The 20,983-nt window shown below is 39.5% G+C and overlaps 1 protein-coding gene across 1 annotated transcript in view; it reads right to left on the bottom strand.

The window, feature by feature from the left end:
* The window catches only part of ENOX1 (ecto-NOX disulfide-thiol exchanger 1), a 357,032-nt gene that overhangs the window by 69,860 nt on the left and 266,189 nt on the right, over positions 1 to 20,983 (bottom strand). The window contains 1 exon segment of the mRNA XM_063149347.1: positions 11,230 to 11,442. Within this exon segment, the coding sequence (XP_063005417.1) occupies positions 11,230 to 11,442 (213 nt within the window).

Genomic DNA, 20,983 nt, shown 5'->3' with positions numbered 1-20,983 from the left:
TAAGCTATGAAGCTTTGCAAATTCCACCGTAAAAGGTCTCCAAGAATTACATTAGAGCTAAACAGCAGCCAAGGTCATGGTACAGGGAAGTGCCTCCACATCTTTTTCCACTGCACCAAGATCCTGCATTCCTGTGCCATGAAATGGCAATTCAATGTAAACCTGCTCTGCACCAAGACTCATTTGTTTTTCCATAGGTACTCTGGAAGCCTAAAGCTGGCATAATGCTTGTGCTCTGTGAAATTGGAAGACAAGACATCATGTACCCACTCCTGATCAGGATCAAATTTGTATGGGTAAGTGATCCAGCAGCACACAGCCCATAGGGATGGTAGATTCACCTCTAAAAAGAAGCCATGAAAGGTTTATATTTGCTGAGAAACTCCCCAGCTAGCTCATTTTTTGTCTGTGTCTGGGTGAACTTGTCCAAAGAGAGGCCCCAGATTCTGGGCTGATATCTTCATAAACTGAGTCTCACTGCTGACCATGGTTTTCAGATTATTTCTGATCTCTAGGAAGAAATTTCGAAAACTATATAACAGGTCATATCTATCTCTCCAAGGCACCTTGAACTCCAGAATGCACTGTAGTGTCAACTGTGACTGGTAAGTAGAATTATTAAGTAACATGAAATATTCATTGTTAAACATCTGTTAGTGAGTTCTATGCTATATCAAATTTTCATTGACCATATGCAAAACTATTTCCTTACTAAATTAGGATTTAAAAAACCACATTGTTCTGGAAGGGTCCATAACATGTCATGTTTTTCCCATCAATATGGCTTACAGGATGTAAGTAATTGCATCTTTCCTAATGACTTATTCTGTGGCTGCTAATTTACGCGGCATGTTGCAGACAAAGGATTATTATCTAATTGCTTTTCTGCTGTGTTATAAATAGTTAGAAAGACCCAAATAACTAACCCTAGAATGATATGCAAGTGCAATACACTTTATTAGAGGTTCCAGGTCATAGTAAGTATATTAATAGAAAGTTTAAGACTCGGTTTCTGCTGCCATAAATAATGCTACCTGGAAAAAGTATTGCTATCAAGTATAAATGTAAAAGCAACCAGAAAAACTAGGGAAAACAGCAAAAATCCCTTTAACAATGCCCACAGAAGTTGCATAGAAGATTGTATGAAATGGAAAACTAGAATATCTCCCAGGCAAGAAAATATTTGATACAGGATATTTGAAAATTGTACTACCAAAGAAAAACAAAAATAAATGAGAACCAAAGTGTAACCTCATCTGCAGATTAAGAGGTAGAGAAGATACTTTTACCCTGCGTTACATTATCAAGCCGTCAATTTTAAATACATGATTGAGTGAAGGCTGAAATTTATCTCTGGGTTCAGGAGTTAAGAAGTACTCAATTTTTCTGCCATGCCTATTATTTTATACTACCTATTATTATATACATAATTTATAATGGAAAAAGAAACAAAATAGAAACAAAAAATGGGTTAGAATAAAAGTAAAAGTCTTGGATGGCAGATAAAATAATCAGATTTCATGTAGAATTTTACTTTAAATTCCACCAATTAAGGACGCAGGATGAAAAGGGCTTTGCACTAAATTAATGCAAGTGTCAGAGTAGAATATATGGCAATTTAGCACAGAAAAATTCTGTAAGAGTGTGACAGTTGACATGAAGGGTAAAATCAAAATTCAACCCATAAAATTACAGTGTAAAGGAAACTGTTACAGTAAATGTATAACACGCTTTTCACATATAGAGTCGCAGCACAGGGAGGATATAGAGTTGGCGTGGTTTGGGTCAGAAGCCCTGTTGCTGAATTCTGACTAAGCTGCAGTCTGCCAATCAATTTGGCTCCAAGCCCAGCAAACCAAGGAATTACAGTAGTCAAGGCTGGATGCTGTAGTGAATGAATTAGAGTCCCCAGGTCAGTTTTGGATAGGGAAGAGAATATTTTTGGCAACAGTCCTGAAAGGCATTTGGTAATGAGCTGAACAGAACTTAGCATTAAGTCCAAGGCTAAAACTGTGCGTAGGTAAATGACATGTGACATGGGTAAGAGAGATGGTAGACAGATTGCAGAGTAATGAAACATGTATTATTTTAATTAATTTGAGCCAAACATTCATTCTTTTGGTTATGGTACTGCTTACTTTCAAAAATGAATTTCTCACTTTTAGAGTTGAAAACCTGCAGCCTCTCCCTGTTACTCAATTCACATGCCACAGACAGAGAAACAGATGTGATTGCCTTTGACTAGCAGAGGAAAACATAAGAGTTGGAAATATCACCCTGGGGAAGACTGCAGATAATGCAAGGGGTGGGTCCTGAAGTAAAGCATACCACAGCTAGATACAGAAGCAAAGGCCATTATAGACTTGTATAATAAAGATACAGGTTTTGTCAGCTGTGCAAAATACCTCATCTGCCACTCCACTTTGATTTTGGCTTTGTTTGGGTTTTGTGTTTGGCTGTGTTTTTTTTAAAAAACTTTTTAAAGTTCACAATTATCTGCAATCCCATCAGAGAAATTTGGTCTGTGTGCTGCCCAGATGTCTGTAGGTTTCATAAGACATAGAGTTAAGACATAGCATGATAAAGGAGAAAACCATAGGACTTCACTATTACATCCCCAAATTCCACCTTTTTGGACAGACTGAGAGAATCTGCAGTGATTTATCTCCCAAATCATTTTGCTGTGTGGGCGGTCAGCTTGCAAGGATGCCATTTCTCAACCTGCCCTTCTACCAATAACTACATCTGTCCTAGCAATCAAAACCAACCAGAGACCATTCTTGTTCCCTGAAACCAACGGGCACAGCATGCTGAGTGCCCCTGCAGCAACAGCGCTTCTCTCTTCCCAAAAAGATGCTTTTCTGGAAAACTATTTGGCCTTCATCAAACTCTGAACTGTATCACATTTTGTGGGAAAACACTAGCTGACCCAGAGCAACAACTTTCTAACAGCTGAGCAGTATGGGCCAGCCTGCCCTAGCTCAGCTTAATTTAATCCTGCAGACAGAGTCAGGGGGGTCATCCTTTACTAGCAGTCTCACCTCTTCTGCTCTCATCCTGGCGCAGAGGTCTCAGCAGTGCAGACAGCAATTACAAGACTTACCAGAGGAAGAAGGATGTTTTTCCTCCTACCCTTTCTCAACTACCTGAATACTAGAAAGAATGTCCTCTCTAAATTACTTCTACATTTCCCTTTGCCTAGGCCTACAGCATTTGAGACCAGAAGGGTGTATGTCTGGATTCATGCTTGGTCCCTCTTCCCACTCCATCTGACTCAGACTGGCTTGTGTGGGTTATTAAGAGGCTTAGTGAATGTCACTAGTCTATACCTGGGTGATGCAGAAAGAAATACTACTTTCTAATACAATCCAAAAAGACAAATAAAAAAAAAAATTATACCACAGCATTTACTATAACCCCTGGTCTTGTAAGAATATCAAACCCCCGAGTCAGCAGCCACTGTTTTCCTTTCTCCTTTTAGCTAAGGAACTCAGTGGGAAACAGTGAAAGAGGAAGCAGTATGGGGAAACTAAAAGTGCCCAGTTTACAGGATTCATACTGAAACCTGTGCAGTAACTTGTCTGAGGTATGTATATCAAGAATTGATAGTTCTAGAAGTAGAACGCTCCCTGTTAAACTTTGAAATAAAGAAAAAAGTACAATTTAATTCAAGAGAGCCCAGGTTGCCCTGCAAGGTATTGCTAGAAAATCTGTCTACAGTTTAAGCTTTGAAAATCTTTTAGGTTATGAAACCGTGGTTTAATTTACAATAGAGAAACTGACAGCTTGGTGTAACTGCAAGAGCTGGCGCTGTGCCATGTGATAAATCACTTGGACTCAACAAGACCACTTCACCTTCATGTCATTTCTCAACAAACAGGTGCCTGACATTAGACCAGCACAACACAGGAGGGCAAGTACAAATGCGCAGTACCTGCTCTTTCAATGCCACCATCTTACATTACGGAATGGACTTTATGGACCTTGTGTTGACAACCAGAAAAAAACCTAGAAAAACCTCATCTGCCCCCCACCAACTCAAAGAAAGGTGAAGTGAATGCTGCTTTCTTTGTCAGCTTAACAAGATTATAAACTATTCCCAAAGTATTGCAGTTAATTAGCTATTTCTTCTTTTAGTTATTGTTAGGCATATTTCTTTCAAGTTCTCAGATTTAAAAATAGCAAAAGTGGGAACCACCATTTTTGGTAAATCTGTCCGAAAAGAGAACTCCCAGGGAACTCTGTAATGTAGGAACATCATAAATAACATTAAGTCACCGCAGGTCCCATTAAATGAAGTAATAATTATGCAGGAATCTTGCAGATTGAAATATTCCCAGGAGAGCTATGTTTTTGGGGGGCATAATATGGTTTCTTTTGCTGAAGAAAAAGGATAAACATGTGGATGAGGAGGTTTCAAGAGCCATAGACTCTACTGGCAATCAAAAAACAAAAAAATTGTCTCACATACTTCAGGTGTGAAATTTACTTCTCCATCTGTTGCCATACCTTATTTCTCTTGCCTGCCCTGAGTTCTTCCTTCTGTATTTTTGTTCCTTCTGTGTGTGTCCATCTTTTTCTCCCACATAGTCTATCCCTTTCCAAAACTCTTTTCTTGCCCCATAACATCTCTGTCATCATCACAAACTACACCATTTATGACAAATTCAGTGATTTGACATGGAGCATGACTAGTGCACACTGAAGGGAGCAAGTATTTCAATCACTCCTAGTTGCATAGGATTATTCATACTTATAAGGTTTATTCAATCATTTGTAAGCAGTCTGAACAGCGTTAGATGTGCAGACCACATGGTATGCACAGCCAACTCATCCTTTTGGGTGAAACCACCTTTCCTTCCTTGCCTAATGACTCTTCCCTCATCCTTTATTTCCATAGAACATTTACAGCTCAGTTCTGTGATGCATCAGGCCCTTACCCCTGTCTCTACTCAGCAAGGCAAGTCAAAACCAAGCACAGATTTCCACGCGAAAGCACATGCTTCTTTGCCTTGAACCTTGTGTCATCATCTAGGAGAAATGCAGATTGCAGGCAAGTGGCATGAGTTGACAAAATGGACTGAATTCTTTTGGAAGGCAGTGCTTTTATTTTTCTGCAAAATACCATGCATATTTAATGGACTACATTAAAAAAAACAAAACCACACACCCTCTTAAAAATAACAGAAGAGAGAGCTTCTGTTGAAATTCTGTCCATGCTTAAATCAATACCAAGATTTGTATTGACTTTAGGTGGAGTGAAAGCTACAGACAATGGAAGGAATGCAGTCATTCAAAGAAAATGAAGCACAGAGGAATAAGCTATGGGAAATACTACCAATTGCAACCACAAAGGGTTATACTGTCAAAAGAAAGAGAGCAACTACAAGAACGCATGGTAAAATAAAAATGGAGTCTTTCATCTCTATTCTCTGCCACTGCCACAGCATCCTGTATAGAAATGCTTTTAGGGAACATGTGTATATGAGATAGAAAATCTCATAAATAGAAGGACAACTGAAAAAAGAATAAAGAGATCCAGCTGAGCTTTACTGGACAAATTATCAGTATAGAAACAAGCCAAGAGCACACTGACTAAATGAGCTAACAAAAGGAACTGGATGGATTGCAGAGGTTATTTTGTACTTTTTATTTTTTCTTTTTTAGAAATGCATCAAGGTAGAAAGCAATAGTGGCAACTAATGACATGGATGATTAATGTTTGTATTATAGTGGCATTCTATGACACCAACTGAGAACTGGGCTGCACTGTAGAAACACATTATATGACTCAATCTCTTTCACAAAGAGCTTAATGATGACCTAAAAATTGCACATAAAGTAAGCTTATATTTTTGAATTAGTCGGTGGCAAATGAAAGAAAGACTGTAAGACTGGACAATTAAAGAGCAGGAAAATCCTTTTAAAAGTTGTTATTAATGTGGAGCAATTGAAAGAGTGCTCTGGAAAGCATGATTGTATATTAAAAGTCTGACTGCTAAGCATTTAATCAGCATGCTTTTAATGTCTGTAATGAAACTGGCTTCATTTTTGGTGCTATAAGAATACTAAAAGTGGAAGGATTTTGGGGAGAAAGTACTGAAGTATGGAATTTAAAGGAAACCAGATGAGACAGTGGTTTTAGCATTCATCATTATATCAATGTAAATTCTATCTTTTCTAAAGCAAGAGAGCAACTTCTGAAGTGAACCTGTACAGAGAAAAACAAAACTGTTGCAAATATTTTTAAGAGAGCTCAGAAAGTATTTTTAACATTTTTCTTACTTTTTTAACATTTAAAAAAAAAAGGAGATTCTATCTTTGAAGGCATTGATAATGTCAAAACAGATTAAATCAAATCCAGGGAGATCAGAGAGTGAAAATAAAGAAATATGAAAGGAGGAGAATTTTATTCAGTCTATTGAGAATGCTTTTCCCTTCAGAATTATTTTTTTTTTTTTGGTTTTGTTTTTTTGGATTTTTTTTTTTGTTTTTTTGTTTTTTGGATTCATGTCAGATACCTACCAGCTACTTGATAAAAATATTTGATGTAATCTAATATACCACTGGAATCCTTAAGAAGAAAGAAAAGGAAAACTCAAGGCGACAATTGTTGGAGTCCAAAAAAGGGGTACATGACACACAGCCTTCTCCCCAAACCTTTGATTCTTCCTAAATGGAGAGGCCTACTGAATCAGATCAAAATTGAATCTAGCTTCACTTCCTGTTTTACAAGTAAGGGCTGAAGATAATTAGCAACAGGCAAAGCAGGTAAACTGCATAATGTCATAATCCACAGAATCATAGAATGGTTTGGCTTGGAATGGATCTTAAAGATCATCTGTTTCCAACCCCTCTGCCATGGGCAGGGATGCCTTCCACTAGACCAGGTTGCTCACAGCTTCATCCAGCCTGGCCTTGAACACTGCCAGGACACTGTGGGGCATCCACAGCTTCTCTGGGCAACCTGTGCCAGTGTCTCACCACTCTCACACGTTTCTTCCTCATAGCTAATCTAAACTGGTCCCGTTTCAGTTCAAAGCCATTCCCCCTTGTTCATGTTCATGCTGGACATCAGGAAGAATTTTTTCACTGAAAGAGTGGTTAACCATTGGAACAGGCTGCCCAGGGTGAAGATACCATCCGTGGAAGTGTTTAAGAAATGACTGGACAAGGCACTTAGTGCTATGGTTTAGCTGGCATGGTGGTGTTTATTCAAAGGCTGGACTCAAATGATCTTGGAGGTCTTTTCCAACCTTACTGATTCTATGATTCCATGGGAAGTAATCTGGCCAGGGGCCCCATGATAAAAACCACCCTCCTCTCACTGTTCTCCCACAGACACACAAGAGACTGATTCATAGACTCTGATAGGGACCTGGTTTCAGAGTCCACTAAGTTCATTAGTTCTTTAGTAAAATGGGCCAAAATGTCCAAATGATGGAGTGTCATAATCTGCTCAGTAACCAGCCATGGAGCACTTCATTACATCATGTGTATAACCTACCAACTTGTATACTGGGACACTTCCACTACCTTCTGTGTCTTACTCTTTAGACACCAAATTAATTTTTGAATATGGAAATATTATTCACCTGTAGGTACCTTTTTCAGTGTTGCTAAGGGAGACTGCATTAAATAGTCTGAAAACTCAGTAAGAGGTAGGCAAAGTTTACAATGCATGGAGAAGAGAGTCAGAAGAGGAAATTGTGGCTTTGGTGCAGTCTAAAAAAACACCAACAGCCCAACAGGGATATCTCTAGGGCCTCCATTTTCCTTAAACATGGGGACAAACATCTGTAAACCTTACGCTGAACAGGTGGCTTGGGAGGAAATGAAACAGAGATGAAGGGAAAGCCAGGGAAAGCCAAGGGGCAGTGTCACATGTATCTAAGCTGGGGGAGTAAATAGATGTCGAACCACAAAGACAGACCTATCCTAAATCCTTGAAAACAATCCATACTTTAGGCACAAATTCAAATCTAAAAAATCAAGTAATTTAATAAAAAGAAGGAAGTAGAAATTTTTCTCTCTTAATCCCTTAAATAACTGAAGAAGCACCATACTAAGAGTCCCTGTAGCACTTAAATCAGGTGCTATAAATTAGTGGTGTGACAACAGTAATACACTTTATTTCACAGATTATCCTGGCACAAGTACCTTGATGAGGTAATTAATTCACGTGCTGAGCAATTGACCCAAATTTTTAGGGGTAATCTGCTCAGTAATCTCCTAAATACCTCCAGGCACAAATTTGTAGCAGGGATTTCAACGCCTGTACTTCTTTATTAGTTTGGCCATAAGATGAAATGTTCTGGTCACAGTAATCCTCATTAATAAGAAAGTATTTTCTACTGAGACCGACCAAGACTCTGTGTGTGTGTATGTATGTGAGTGTGTATATTCCAGGTGAGTGCACTTGAAGCCAATTTTATTTCTTTTTCACTCCCCATAACATTCATTGCTGGCATTTTTATCTAACTCCAAGTTCTTCCCTTATGCTACACCCATTTCTATCAATGCTGTACACGGTTTAGTGGGATTAATCTGCTCTGAACAAGGCATGTGAAAAGTGGGACATCTGGTTCAGAGCTAGGCCCCCTGTGAATCCTCTATGGGCAGCAGAGAAAAAATGGCATATCCAAGGGATGATTCATCTCATTGGAAGAGCACCATGAGGTCAGTTTGATGACTCATTCCATGGAGATTCTTATTTTTCTCTTCTGAATGTAAAGAAAGCCCAGAATGGTCAGCTCCAAATTGACATCTGACCTAGTTCATGAGAGAGGACTGCCACATGGTATTTTTAAAATACTGTAATACTTATGTCAAATGGCCACACAGCTGCAGCATTACACTAGACTTGTGGATCCTTACTGCAGAAAAGCAGAAGTGGGTTTCTATCGGTCTGCAGAATTTAACAGGCCACACACACCTATTTTGGACATCTCATATTTTCAAACTCTTCTTCATAAAGCAACTGACATATTGTAGCCAATTATGCAGGACTGTGGAACAGCAATGGAAAAAGATGCACAAAAAACATTCCTCAGATCAATTCAAATACAGATCAATTCAAATTTCCTTGTAAATGGGAAGCTCATTTCAGAATCTCCATGCTTAGCAATCTTAGGCATATACATGTGTAAAGGAAAAACATCCATCTGTTCACAGCAAGTTTGCAAAGAATTTTAATAAGACATTAATGCTAATAATGGTCAATGTTAATGATGTTTATAAAATAAACAATGGGGAACATATGGAAAGCTTGTAAAACTTGTTCCTATAAAATCCACAGTGTAACACCTTTCCCTGAGGATGCTTTTTGCTGACCTTGTCCTCCTAGGCCAGATCTGTCAGAAACTTTCTTCTTCCAGACTCTGCTGTTACTGTGGCACTAGGAAACTCACATTTTGAAGCCAAAGCTATTTCTGTTTTTGTAAGTTCAGCAGTCAGCACATTACAGGAGCAAAAAAGATGGCCAAAACTGCATATTTCCACCTGAAACTACAGGGATCTCTATTTCCAAGTGACAGATGTTCTACAACAGTTGGTGACAAATGGGCTAATTTAGACTGATTTAACTAAAGTTCAGCCTGCTGACAATGGGGGACTTTTTTTAATGCAGCTGAAGAAGGCATTTCTGAATGCTAGAGCTGGCTGTCGCACACAAAACTAGAGAGGCCCTGGTGTGAACTGAACAGCACGCCATGCGTGGTGCCTGCATCTCTGTGCCTCACACTGCCTTTTAGATGCTGAGACAGAAGACAACAATGCCTAGCAAATTACCAAGGGAATTAGTCTTTTAAATTTACTCTGTGAACATATGTCCCCAGAAATCAAATGCCTTTGGCCCAGAATCTTTGTTTCTAAGTTCTGGCATCTAAACTCTTACATTAGGATATATGCCCTGTGGTGAATTTGTCTTCTGAGATGATGAGCTCTCCATCACTTATGCAGGAAGCTTTAGTGGCTGCTCTGCTAAGCCAGACAAGTCCATCCAAGCTTACGCCCGCAACCCGAACTTTTCAAGGATGCCCACTGAGGGACCAGAAATAAATTGCACAAAAGCCTTTAGGGTGCTTTTTTTTTAATGTAAAGTTTAGGGGCATGATTCTGAATAGACAATGTAACAACTTTACTGTCCTCTATCTGGTAAATTATCTTGGGTTTTGTTCTCAAGTGGCACATGAGGGCTGGCTCCAGGCATCACTTTCTGAGCATCATAATGCCTCTTCCTTGAGGAGCCACAAGTAGACATGTTAAAAACCACCAACAATTAAATCAGTTTTTTTTCTCCTTTTTTCCTTGCCTTTTCGGGTTTTATTTTTATCATCCTCTCCTCTCCTCTCCTCTCCTCTCCTCTCCTCTCCTCTCCTCTCCTCTCCTCTCCTCTCCTCTCCTCTCCTCTCCTCTCCTCTCCTCTCCTCTCCTCTCCTCTCCTCTCCTCTCCTCTCCTCTCCTCTCCTCTCCTCTCCTCTCCTCTCCTCTCCTCTCCTCTCCTCTCCTCTCCTCTCCTCTCCTCTCCTCTCCTCTCCTCTCCTCCCCTCCCTTTGAAGAAAACTGCTAGGCAAGTATCCTGATCATTGTTTTATGCGGGAACCTCATTAGGCTAAGTTCATTGATTGTAATTCTGTACTAAGGAAATAGCTGCCAGCACTAGATATTTAAGACAGTTTATCTGCACAATTAATACTGGCAGATCAGTCCTGATGCCAGCAGCAGTACAGCATACTTTTCTACTGTGGAGGTGGCCTTTATCTGTCAATTTATCCCTGTAAGTTACTGGATTCTACTGCCTTTTACCTAAACACAGGCTAAAAATATTACCTAATTGTGCTCTATTCTGCAATTGACCTAGTTAACGAGCTGCCACACACAGGCTACATATCCCTTGTCTCAAAAAAACCATGACCTTTTCTCAGAGTAGTGAGGCTTCTGTCTTGTCCATTCTTGAGGCGTTATGTCTACACAAGAGTAGACATTGTGAATAGAGCATGTCTTCATCTATTAATAAAAAAAACTACTGAAACTTTGCTCACCTTGAATAATAAGTTCTTAGGAATGGTCCTTGATCCTCCAAACTGCCATAGAGTATGGAATAGGATGTGAAGTAGAGCATGACTGCATTGCAACTACTTACCCCCAAACAAACAAGCAAAATGATAAAACCACTACCACCACCACCACCATCACTACAACAACACTGACAAAAAGGGAGTTACTTACATTGAGTGAGGATCCCTGTTAAGGCATTTTTGAAACTCTCCTTGGCTTGCTCCATTTCTTGCTCGTGAGCCGCCTTCTCGTTCATGAGCCGGCGGACGTGGCTGTTGGCCGACTGCACCATGGAGTAGAACTGGTTGGCAGAGCGACGATTCACCTCGCCTCGCTCAATCCAGGTGAGCAGCACCGTGATGGCCTCGGAAAACTTGCTATCATCTAGAACAATCAAAGCGCAGGTTTCAAATTGCAGGCATAAATATCCTGCTGAGAACACATTTTCTGCTCCGTGTCACATTAAAATCATCATAAATCCTGCTTGCAGTATATCATTTTGGGGAACTTTTGTGTCCTTTGTTCCATCAGATGTAAGAAGCCAATACAGCCATGTGAAACGACATAAATCTTCAAGACTTGTCTTCTCATCATTTTAATAGCTTTCTCACAACAAAAAGCAGCCTCCTCCCCTTCCCTGTGGCCTGAGTCTTCACTTTTGCAATGTGTCCCTTAAGCCATTCAGTGATATGGAATGACCTTACAGTGAGAGTGAGGAGACCTCTGTGGTGCTGGACTCACTGAGGAAATGAAATGTGTCTGTGCTAATCTGCCCAGCCAAAATCTCAATCTTGGAGCTTGGGCTCAGCCATACTTCTGTCAACAGATTTCACTAACATCATGTTGTTAATTAAGTAACAATGTTGAGGCTGAACAATTCCTCCTCAAAACACTGATTAATTATAAGGAACTGCTTTGAACAGACAATGTGCCTGCATTTGTTTTGCATTATTTGTTTTGTACTTTTAATGTTCACATTATATATTTTTAAAGGATTTCAAATGAATCCAGGAAAACACCTAGATTACATCTTCATGTTTGCCATTCAGCTAATGGAAGTTGTTTTTCTCTGCAGAAAGATTGTAAAAACAGAAGGCTAAATTTTGCACACTCCCTCCCCAGGTAATCTTCTTTCCTCTGACAGTGTTCTCAGCTTCCTCAAAAGAGTCTAAGCAAAGCATCCATTACACTTCAGGCTTCATCAGGATTAAGAGGAAACATTTCTTTTTAAGTCCCATTTAGACTGAACTGCAAGAAAATATTATTACAAGAGTGTCTTCCTTTGGAACAATTTTTGTGCAATTCAATATAATTTTTTCACCAGGATTTTATTCTATAAAACTTCAATTTACCAACAACTCATTTTAAACATCTCATCTAGTGCTTTTTGGTTATATTTCTGTGTATATATTTTAGATGGTATGCACACCTTTCTGTGGGAGAAGGTATATGGTCATGGCAGGAAGATGTGGTGTAGTCATAACCAACAGACACTTAAAAACTGGAAAACACTAAACCCAGCCAACTGTGTTACAGGATACAGAAACTTCTGACATAGATTGTAAGACACTGCTTTCCATGTACAAAGAATAATGAAATACTAATTGTTAAGTGATGATTCTGGCTTTTATTCTGAATCAATAATCACTTCCTTAAAAGGCGAGTAGCCTAAAATACAGAGAGAACTAGTGACATGCTCTGTGCCCGCAGCCTCTGAAGAAGAGATTTTTACATTGCCTGATCTTTAACATCTTATTAACTGAAACATGCTTTCAGCTACAGCAATAAGATTTGCTCTCCACAGCTGAATAGTCATGTTCACCCAAGATCCCTCAAGAAAAAAGCGCAAAATAATATGTAACACATTCCCTGTGTACAATGGTGTGTATCTGCTGTAAAACATTAACATGTCATTCATTAGCAGCATTCATTAATTTTCACTGGGCAAGAAGAGTCAGATGGGCATTCCTTCATTTCATATTGTCCCCTTGGATCAGACCCCACTTCTGAGCTTTGCTGGGTACATATGCAGCAGGAATGCTTTAAGTGGCTCTGACGAGCAAGGCTGGCTGAATATAGACCCCAAGAAAATCCAAATGTAAACGAGACTCATGCAAAGCCTCTTCACTGCAAGGAAACATGAGGACAAGGCTCTCCAAAGGACTTGGGCAAAATCTTCAGCCGGCTGAGTTCTATGGGAACTGGATGTCAAAGACACAATACAGTCAAGAACTCATCCCTGAAACACAATGTTTATTACAATTACATCAGCAAATAAGAATAACCTGTAATGGTTTCTGGCAATGTTAGCATGCTTCCATACATGAGGAAAATCAGCAGCACAGAAATATCCTCCTTTTTCCTTGTTTTAGCCTCTCCCCAGTACTCATTTAAGTGTTGCTTTGCTGTAGAGCCTCTATGAAAAAAACCACCCTTCCCTCATTTTGTTTTTATCAGGCACAGTGGGTGTCTGTAAGGGATGTTCGTAAACATATCATCCTTCTGCCACATAGATTCTACCCATTTAAAAGGACATGCTGAAAACCTGTTTTCATCATACTGTACTTCCAGGGAGCTGCAGAGGTCTGTGGGACTCTTATAGTTAATTCACAGCTCTGCTCACAGAGCAGGAAAAAATCCTTTCATTGGTAAACATCAGCATCTTCATTGATTACATAATTAGAAGTTACATTCAAAAATGCTACAGGGTAATATATGCACAACAGGAGCACATTAGTTAATAAAATCTTTTCTCTACAGTTTTAAATTTTATGTCACCTTAATTTCTAACTTTTATATTCTTGAGCTCACTCAGTGACTGGTATAAGGTAATTCACCGCGAATCCATTTTTTTCACCCAGAATACTTGCTTAGCAATGAGAGATTGCCTTAGAAAATCAGATTTTTATATGAGATTGTTCATTTCTTTTTTAGTTAGTAGATAAATAGTAGAAGAAATGCAGCAATGGAATCCAATTTAAACAGTGCGTGAACTGCCTTATGATTGCAGCAGTTTATTTAAAAAAATAAAACAAAACTCCTAATTCTGTTCAAAATTATTCCCTCATGGTAGGATGCACATAATTATACACTGTTTAAAAACACGCTCTTCAAATAAATTCCTTTATATAAGACATGTTCCCATATGTAATTGTTCTTTTAAAATAAGCATGTGGCAAATTATTTCTTACTCTTAGAGCTTTCTGCTCCTCCAAGTCACAGCATATTCTAAGCAAATAAGGCAGGTTTTATCAGTCCTGTTTTTGCTGTCTGTTTAATGGTGAGGTGAACTGTGCCCCAGAAGTGCCTGCTGCCCTCAAGCAGCTGCAAAGGGAGCCTGGGCTGGCCTGCTCCTGTGTCGACATCCCTGCAACAGGCACACGTTTGGCTGGAGTAATCCCAACATTCCACAAGGGCTGCTGCAAGCACCTGCACCCCTGCATGTCCCTGTAAAGGGCAGCTCTAACACAAGCTCTGACAACGTCGTGTCATTTGAAGATTATTACCCATCCATCCAGGATGGCTTGCTGGGTCTCTGTCGATAGAGATTTCCAGGTGCTGCCAGACTCAATCACAGCGCACTAGAGATAAGATATTTCAAATTCCTCTTATATCAACTACAGATATTTGACATTTAAATCCAAGCTCACAACTTAGATGAAATGAAATATAAAGAAAAGAAAATGCATCCCTAGAGCTGCCCAGAAAATTGTTAACAGGAATATTTCTATGAAAAAAGCGAATAATTGTTGACAAATGTTTTGCATTTTTATGCTTGCAATTTGACCACCTCTAAGCAACCCCAACTGGAATAAACATTTAATTGAAAAAGCTGTGACAACAACTGCTACAGAATGGTATCCTGGGAAAAGGTGTTGGAAAGAGAGGATTTACTTTCAGCTTATGGAGTTTCCCTGGTGTAACACAGGGTAGAATTCAGCTCAGAGTAACCTCAAACATGACTATTTATCTCTCAGTATTAAGCACCTCCATTGGGTGCTTTCACAACTTGGTTGATGGTGTCTAAGGTCTTAGCCATTAGAAGGATATAGACTAATCCATCACTCTGAAGCCAGGCATTCAAACACTCTTATTTCTATATTTTTTACATTTATAGATATATTGCAAATATAGCTAATTTGGTATTTCTGTGTGTCGAGAGTGACACTGCGTGCTGGACTTCTAGCTAGGACAAGATCAAATATTGGGCTACTGATTTAGCTTTGTTATTATCTTTTCAACCCTGGTCTTTCTCAGACGTTTGAAAAGTATCTGAGATATTTCACACAACACTTTGAGCCTCTCTAAATAACAGCAAACCTTCTACACTGTCCTGTGGCCTACGGTGTTGTCCAGAGTCACCATACACTGTCTCTTGTCCTGAATCTTGCTCTCATAATGCAACCTCCCAGACTTGCAAGGACATGCTGAAAAGACAGAGTTGGTCTTACTCCAATGACTACACCTAGAAAGCTCCTGTGCTGTTGGCCTATGTTTTGGGAAGCATTAATGATCTCATTGTTCTTGGCCTTTCTGTAAGATGGGAAGGGGCAGGCACACCTTTATGCCAAGTTCTGCCCTGACCAGCAGAAACCCAATTAACAAACACCCCCTGAAGGTGCTCTTGTAAGTACTGAGCATGACTGTGCTGCAGGGCAGGCAGAGAAAGGACAAGAGTGGTGGGATATGTCCGTCCTTTTTTGCCTCTGATTAACAGCCCGTCCTCTGTCAGCTGTAGCAGGGCCAAGGGAAGATGTGTCCCCTGCCTCATCCTTGTGCTCAGCACTACCCCTGTGCTCATGGTTACACTGCCCTCAGTCTGCCTGGAGCTGCCCAGCTGCTCAGACTCCAGTTCCAGTTTGTCAAACGGGGCCCAGTTCAAACAGGAAGGTGGCACAGTTTACTTCAGGACGGAAACCTCTTCATTGCGTAAAGCCGCAGCCAGGGGAGGATGTAGGGCCACGGTTACTCTTAATCTGACTCCTGACTTGATAATTTATTAAACTAAAACTATGATTTCTAAATTGCAAAGACTGAATTCAACACAAAAAAGAACAAACATTAGGAGGTGACTGCTGTGGGTGAACCAGGTCAGAGTAAAGGTTCACTAACCTCTTTCATCAGCAGGCTCAGCCCAGCTCCCCTGTGCATCAGGAACAATTTTCTTCCCAGCACACACCACTTCTGGTGCCAAAATGACAACCTATTTTTCTCTTGGCTTAAGAGCTTCTTCTGTACAGAGTGCCTGCCAGTGACCTAGAAACACAACTCTTCAGTCTACTACCCTCACCTTCTTTTTTTCCTGCTCAAATCCCTTATATAATTGGGCCATGCATCACACACATCAGTCTAGTACTTTTGGGATTAATAACATTTTTAACCCAGTGGCATTGCATAACAAGTAAGAATCAAGAAATACAAATTCTTACTGCCAAAGGGGTTTTTTTAAGAATGATTAATATCCACCTTACTATTTCTTAAATAGCCTTAACTGCATACTATAACCAAGAAACTTTTCCAGTTATGTAACAAATTTCTAACTGACACTAGATTTGACAAAAATACACTTTTATGTTCACTAAAAGATGTATTAAAAAGCAGTCTCTCCCCCCTATGTAATCAAACTCTTTCTTTCTTTCAAATTAAATCACACAAGATTCTTCCTGGGGTGGGTGTTTCATGTCAGACACAGAAATCCATTATCTTCTCCTGCTGATGCCATTATTTCCAATGAAAAGTAATTATGAGGGTATTGAGTTTCCTCCCTATTTCTCAAAATCACACCAAAAACTTTCAGATCAGTGAGCTGCCATTTCCCAGCTCTTAGTAATTAACTTGAGTAATTTTGCAGTGTGGTACATTTCATCCAGTGGGTTTATATCAAAACCTCAAAATCTGCATTGATACAATACAGATGAGGTGAGGGAGGACGTTTTTAGTAACGCACTAAGCAGTGAGTGTACCTCCTGTGGGCTTTGGGAGGGATGTGCCCAGGGAATTGGGTTACCAGGCTGCTGATAGCTGAACCCACCTTATGCTCTTGGGCCAGCAGACAAAAGTGCCCTCGCACCGTGCCTGCTCACAGCCCCTGTGCGAGGCTCTCGGAGCCAGATGTATTGTGCCACAGCAGATGTCAGCAGCATATGGAAGAAGGAAGGAGAAAATGATAATCTAAAACCAGGAAGGGTGAGGGAACAGATTTGATGCTAAAGCATCGAAACATGTCTGTTTCAGGGCTCTGTCCTGATATACCACTAATAAAAAAAAATCTGTGCTTAAAAAAAGCCCAGAGTCTCAGCATTTAAACCTGGCATTCAATGGATTTGTTCATAGGATCTCACTTTGCCTCCCGTCTGACGTAGCTCTGCACTGAATTTGAGCCTTTCTGGATGAGACTTGCCTCCCTGCATAACTGCACTGCCTCTCTAGTGCTCCACCAGTCTGGCTCCCCAGTTGCAAGGTGATATTAAAAGCAGCATATTTTTCTTCTCAGTGAAATATCCTCTCTCCCAAGCAATTAAATGTTGTTTATATTTCAAACCATGTGCAAGAGTTGAGATTGTCAGGCTTGATGTTATGTTACCTGAGTCTTGTGCACGGCACATCCCTCATTCTACTGTAACTGCCATCTATTTATTTAAATTTCCAATCTGTGCTCTCTTCAGGGGATAATACAGTGCCTGGCAAAGAAGCAGCTTCTCAATTTTTAAATTATATTTCTTAAAATGAAAAACTGTATGAATAACTTCCCTGTGCTCATAAAGAAATGCTATATTAAAAAGGGAGGTAAATTCCAGGGTATTGTATTTAACTCTCAGATATTTATGCCTCCTTTGCTCAAAATATTTAAAAAACCAGATATTCAGATATAAAGAAATGCTTTTGTTAAGTGATAGAACTATTTAGCTACCCACAGCAAATCAGACATATGTAGCATTTTAAAGGATCTTATTTTCAAGAAGTGATTTCTGAAGATGATACCATTAGGTACAGATATGCTTGAATTAAGAAAACCATAATGTCTGAAATCCTGCTTTGAAACCCAAATGTCATAAGCACAGATTAAAATGTTTTGTTCCAATGCACCTGACAGAGCAGCATTCGACTTAAAAGGTTCAGCCTATCTCCAGTTGTGCCTTGTTCTGGGCACCACATGACTTAACCGTTTATAATGCACCCAGGAAAACAGATGTCAGAGCATGCAAATTTGAACCTAAATATCTACCGACACATTCCACTGTGCAGTAATAACACATCTGATTTAACACTGAGGAATTAAAATCTCAAAGACACACACAAATACTGCAATGAACCAGAAGAAGTGAAAGTCACTTTTTTCTACTGTAATTGCAGAAGACACAATATTCTGCTGGTTTTGTCAAAACAAGAACTCAAGGTCTATTTTCAAAGGCTGTTGAAGGAGGTAAATAACATTCACTCTTCATTGTAAATGACCTTGGATTCCCAGAGTTCACATCTGTGAATTTATTGAGGTATTTTCTCAAGGAAACACAGATAAGGAGGATCTCATGCTCTTCATGTTACTCATCTTGTTGGAATGCTGAAGCTCATTACATTTTGAAAATCGAGGCTCAGGCTAATGACATGAATGGCGCAGGAAAAAAGTGTTCATACTGCCAACAAGGAGAGAGTTAAGAAGGACTTCATTTCCAGGAGTAATGAAGATCTTAATAAATAAAAAAAAAAAAAAGGAAAAAGGCAAAAGGGAAAGGGAGATACACATAAACAAACGCTGTTTGCTACACACTAATTGCAAAGTGATGAAAAATTGCACTGGTCCATAGTTTCTTTAATTCCCGCAAAAAATTAAGTGTTCAAACCGAGTTCTTTGCAGATATGAAGGGATTCAGGGTAGTCCACAGGGAATGGAGAGTATATTATAAATCCTCATGTATATGAGGCCTCAGATGCAGTGGATTCCCAGTCCCAGTCACCAGCCACTGGAGAATTGATTCCTTTACTCTGTGAAACTCCACACCAGTAAAGACTACCTGGCTGAAAATTTACAATGAAATTCTGTTTCCAACTGGCACAAAAGTTCCTCTATACTCTCTTACCCACAGTCACTGCTGTACCAGGTAACTTCAGCACACCAGAGGAATGGGAATATGCTGACAACACTGAGGCAAGAGTTTCCAGCCAAGTCTGTTACACAAAACAATGATTTCTTAGTCTTATACTGCAGTTTGCAGAAAGTGAAAAAAAATATTGTCACCTCTGTTACAGACTCAGTAAATATCTAGACCACATTAGGGGAGTGGCTGATAAGCCTTCTTCATCTCTGCTCCCCATAAGATTTCCTTGCTATCAGGAATTTCCAAGGTTATTTTGACAACAAAACTTGCTTGGATTCAGACCAAGTTATCTACATCTGTGGTTGCAAAGCAGTATCTTGGGTTCAGATATGTTTAGTTATTTTGGCTTGCTTTTTAGCTGGTGTTGCTCTGTGAACTTCTGGAGGCACTGCAGGTGCTGAAACCTGCATGTTGGGCACCTGCAGCTCTGCCTCATGAGCTGGCAACAGAGCTCAGGAGTCTTTTGAAGTGGGCACCACAGCAAGGTCATGACCTTCCTCAAGAAAACAACTGCAGAGCATCTGCTGAAGAAACAACCCCTCAAGTTAAATCCTGACAATTGCAGACATATTGTGATCCCTCTTTATTTTAGGATGAATTCGCCAGGCTTTTGCAGCAGCACAAATGTGCTGATAATACAGATTCCTGAGATTTTAACTCCAAGTTTTATATATCTGTGTGTATGTGTGCATATATGTGTATGTCTATGTGTGTATGTGTACATATATATATATTCTGCTACTTTCATCTGAAGTCCACATTTAAATTGCAAATGTATGATGATGGCTGGACTCAATCTTAGAGGTCTTTTCCAATCTTAATGATTATATGAGTCTATTACATGAACTGCCCCTTGCTAGAGTATTTTTTTTTAATGTTGCTTTACTTCTTTTTTTAGGACGTCACAAAGAGCTCGTGGTGATTCCATGTTGCCCAAGGGAGCCTATGAAGTTCAATGCCACTATTTTACAGATGCTGGCTGTGATGCCATAGGAAAGGTAAAGCAGACCAGTGTAACTACTCAAGCCCACTCTGCTTTTTTTACTACCTAGAACAGGGCACAGCTCATGCCCACTTAGAAGAGAGGGATCTTTTCTGCATTCTCCACCCTTACCTATCAGTACAGATCCAGGGCTGGTGTCTTTAATTTCACAACAATCACAGCAAGGCAACTGTTAATTAGCAGAACTTTTAAAATTGCAATATATTATTTTGCTGGATTTTAATGATTTTCAACCAATAAAAAAATAAACTTACCTTTTTTTTTTAATTTAAGTAACATACATTGCTGGAAGTTTATTTCTGGAGAAACAGTTATGCACATAGTATTGGTCTATATTGTACTAAAAATTTTTTATAATAAACTTGAGCATATATGTCAAGTTCTGGTTAAATTTCCCTTAGGAGAACCAAAGAGTGAATTTGCTTGGAGTAGATTTTAATTAAGTATGGAAACTTCCCATAATGAAAAGAAAAATCCTTCTAAATATAGTCATCTTAAACATCTTGCAAAAACCCACATTCAGTTGCCCCAAGCAATGACTAACCATATGGAAGAAATTGTCCAGACGTCTTGCATTTTCTGGTTTAGTTCAGGAAACCTGTAGGCCTTACTACATAAAGAAAACTTCCCTACAAAAAATTAACTCCCAAAATATTCAACTAAAACCAGATGGATCTAAAACTGGACTGGAAGCTAGGTATGAATTAAAATTTCTTGTATTAGGGCCTCTCTTCTCCTGGTCTATAAACCCATCTGGGTTATTTCACCAATCTACCAGATAGATTGATGAATTATTTTATGGAGAAGTGCATCTGGTGGGGATGAG

Source organism: Melospiza melodia, chromosome 2, assembly GCF_035770615.1.
Source record: "Melospiza melodia melodia isolate bMelMel2 chromosome 2, bMelMel2.pri, whole genome shotgun sequence".
NCBI lineage: Eukaryota > Metazoa > Chordata > Aves > Passeriformes > Passerellidae > Melospiza > Melospiza melodia.
Note: the sequence above shows the minus strand (reverse complement) of the source record. Positions and strands in the feature narration are given on the sequence as shown.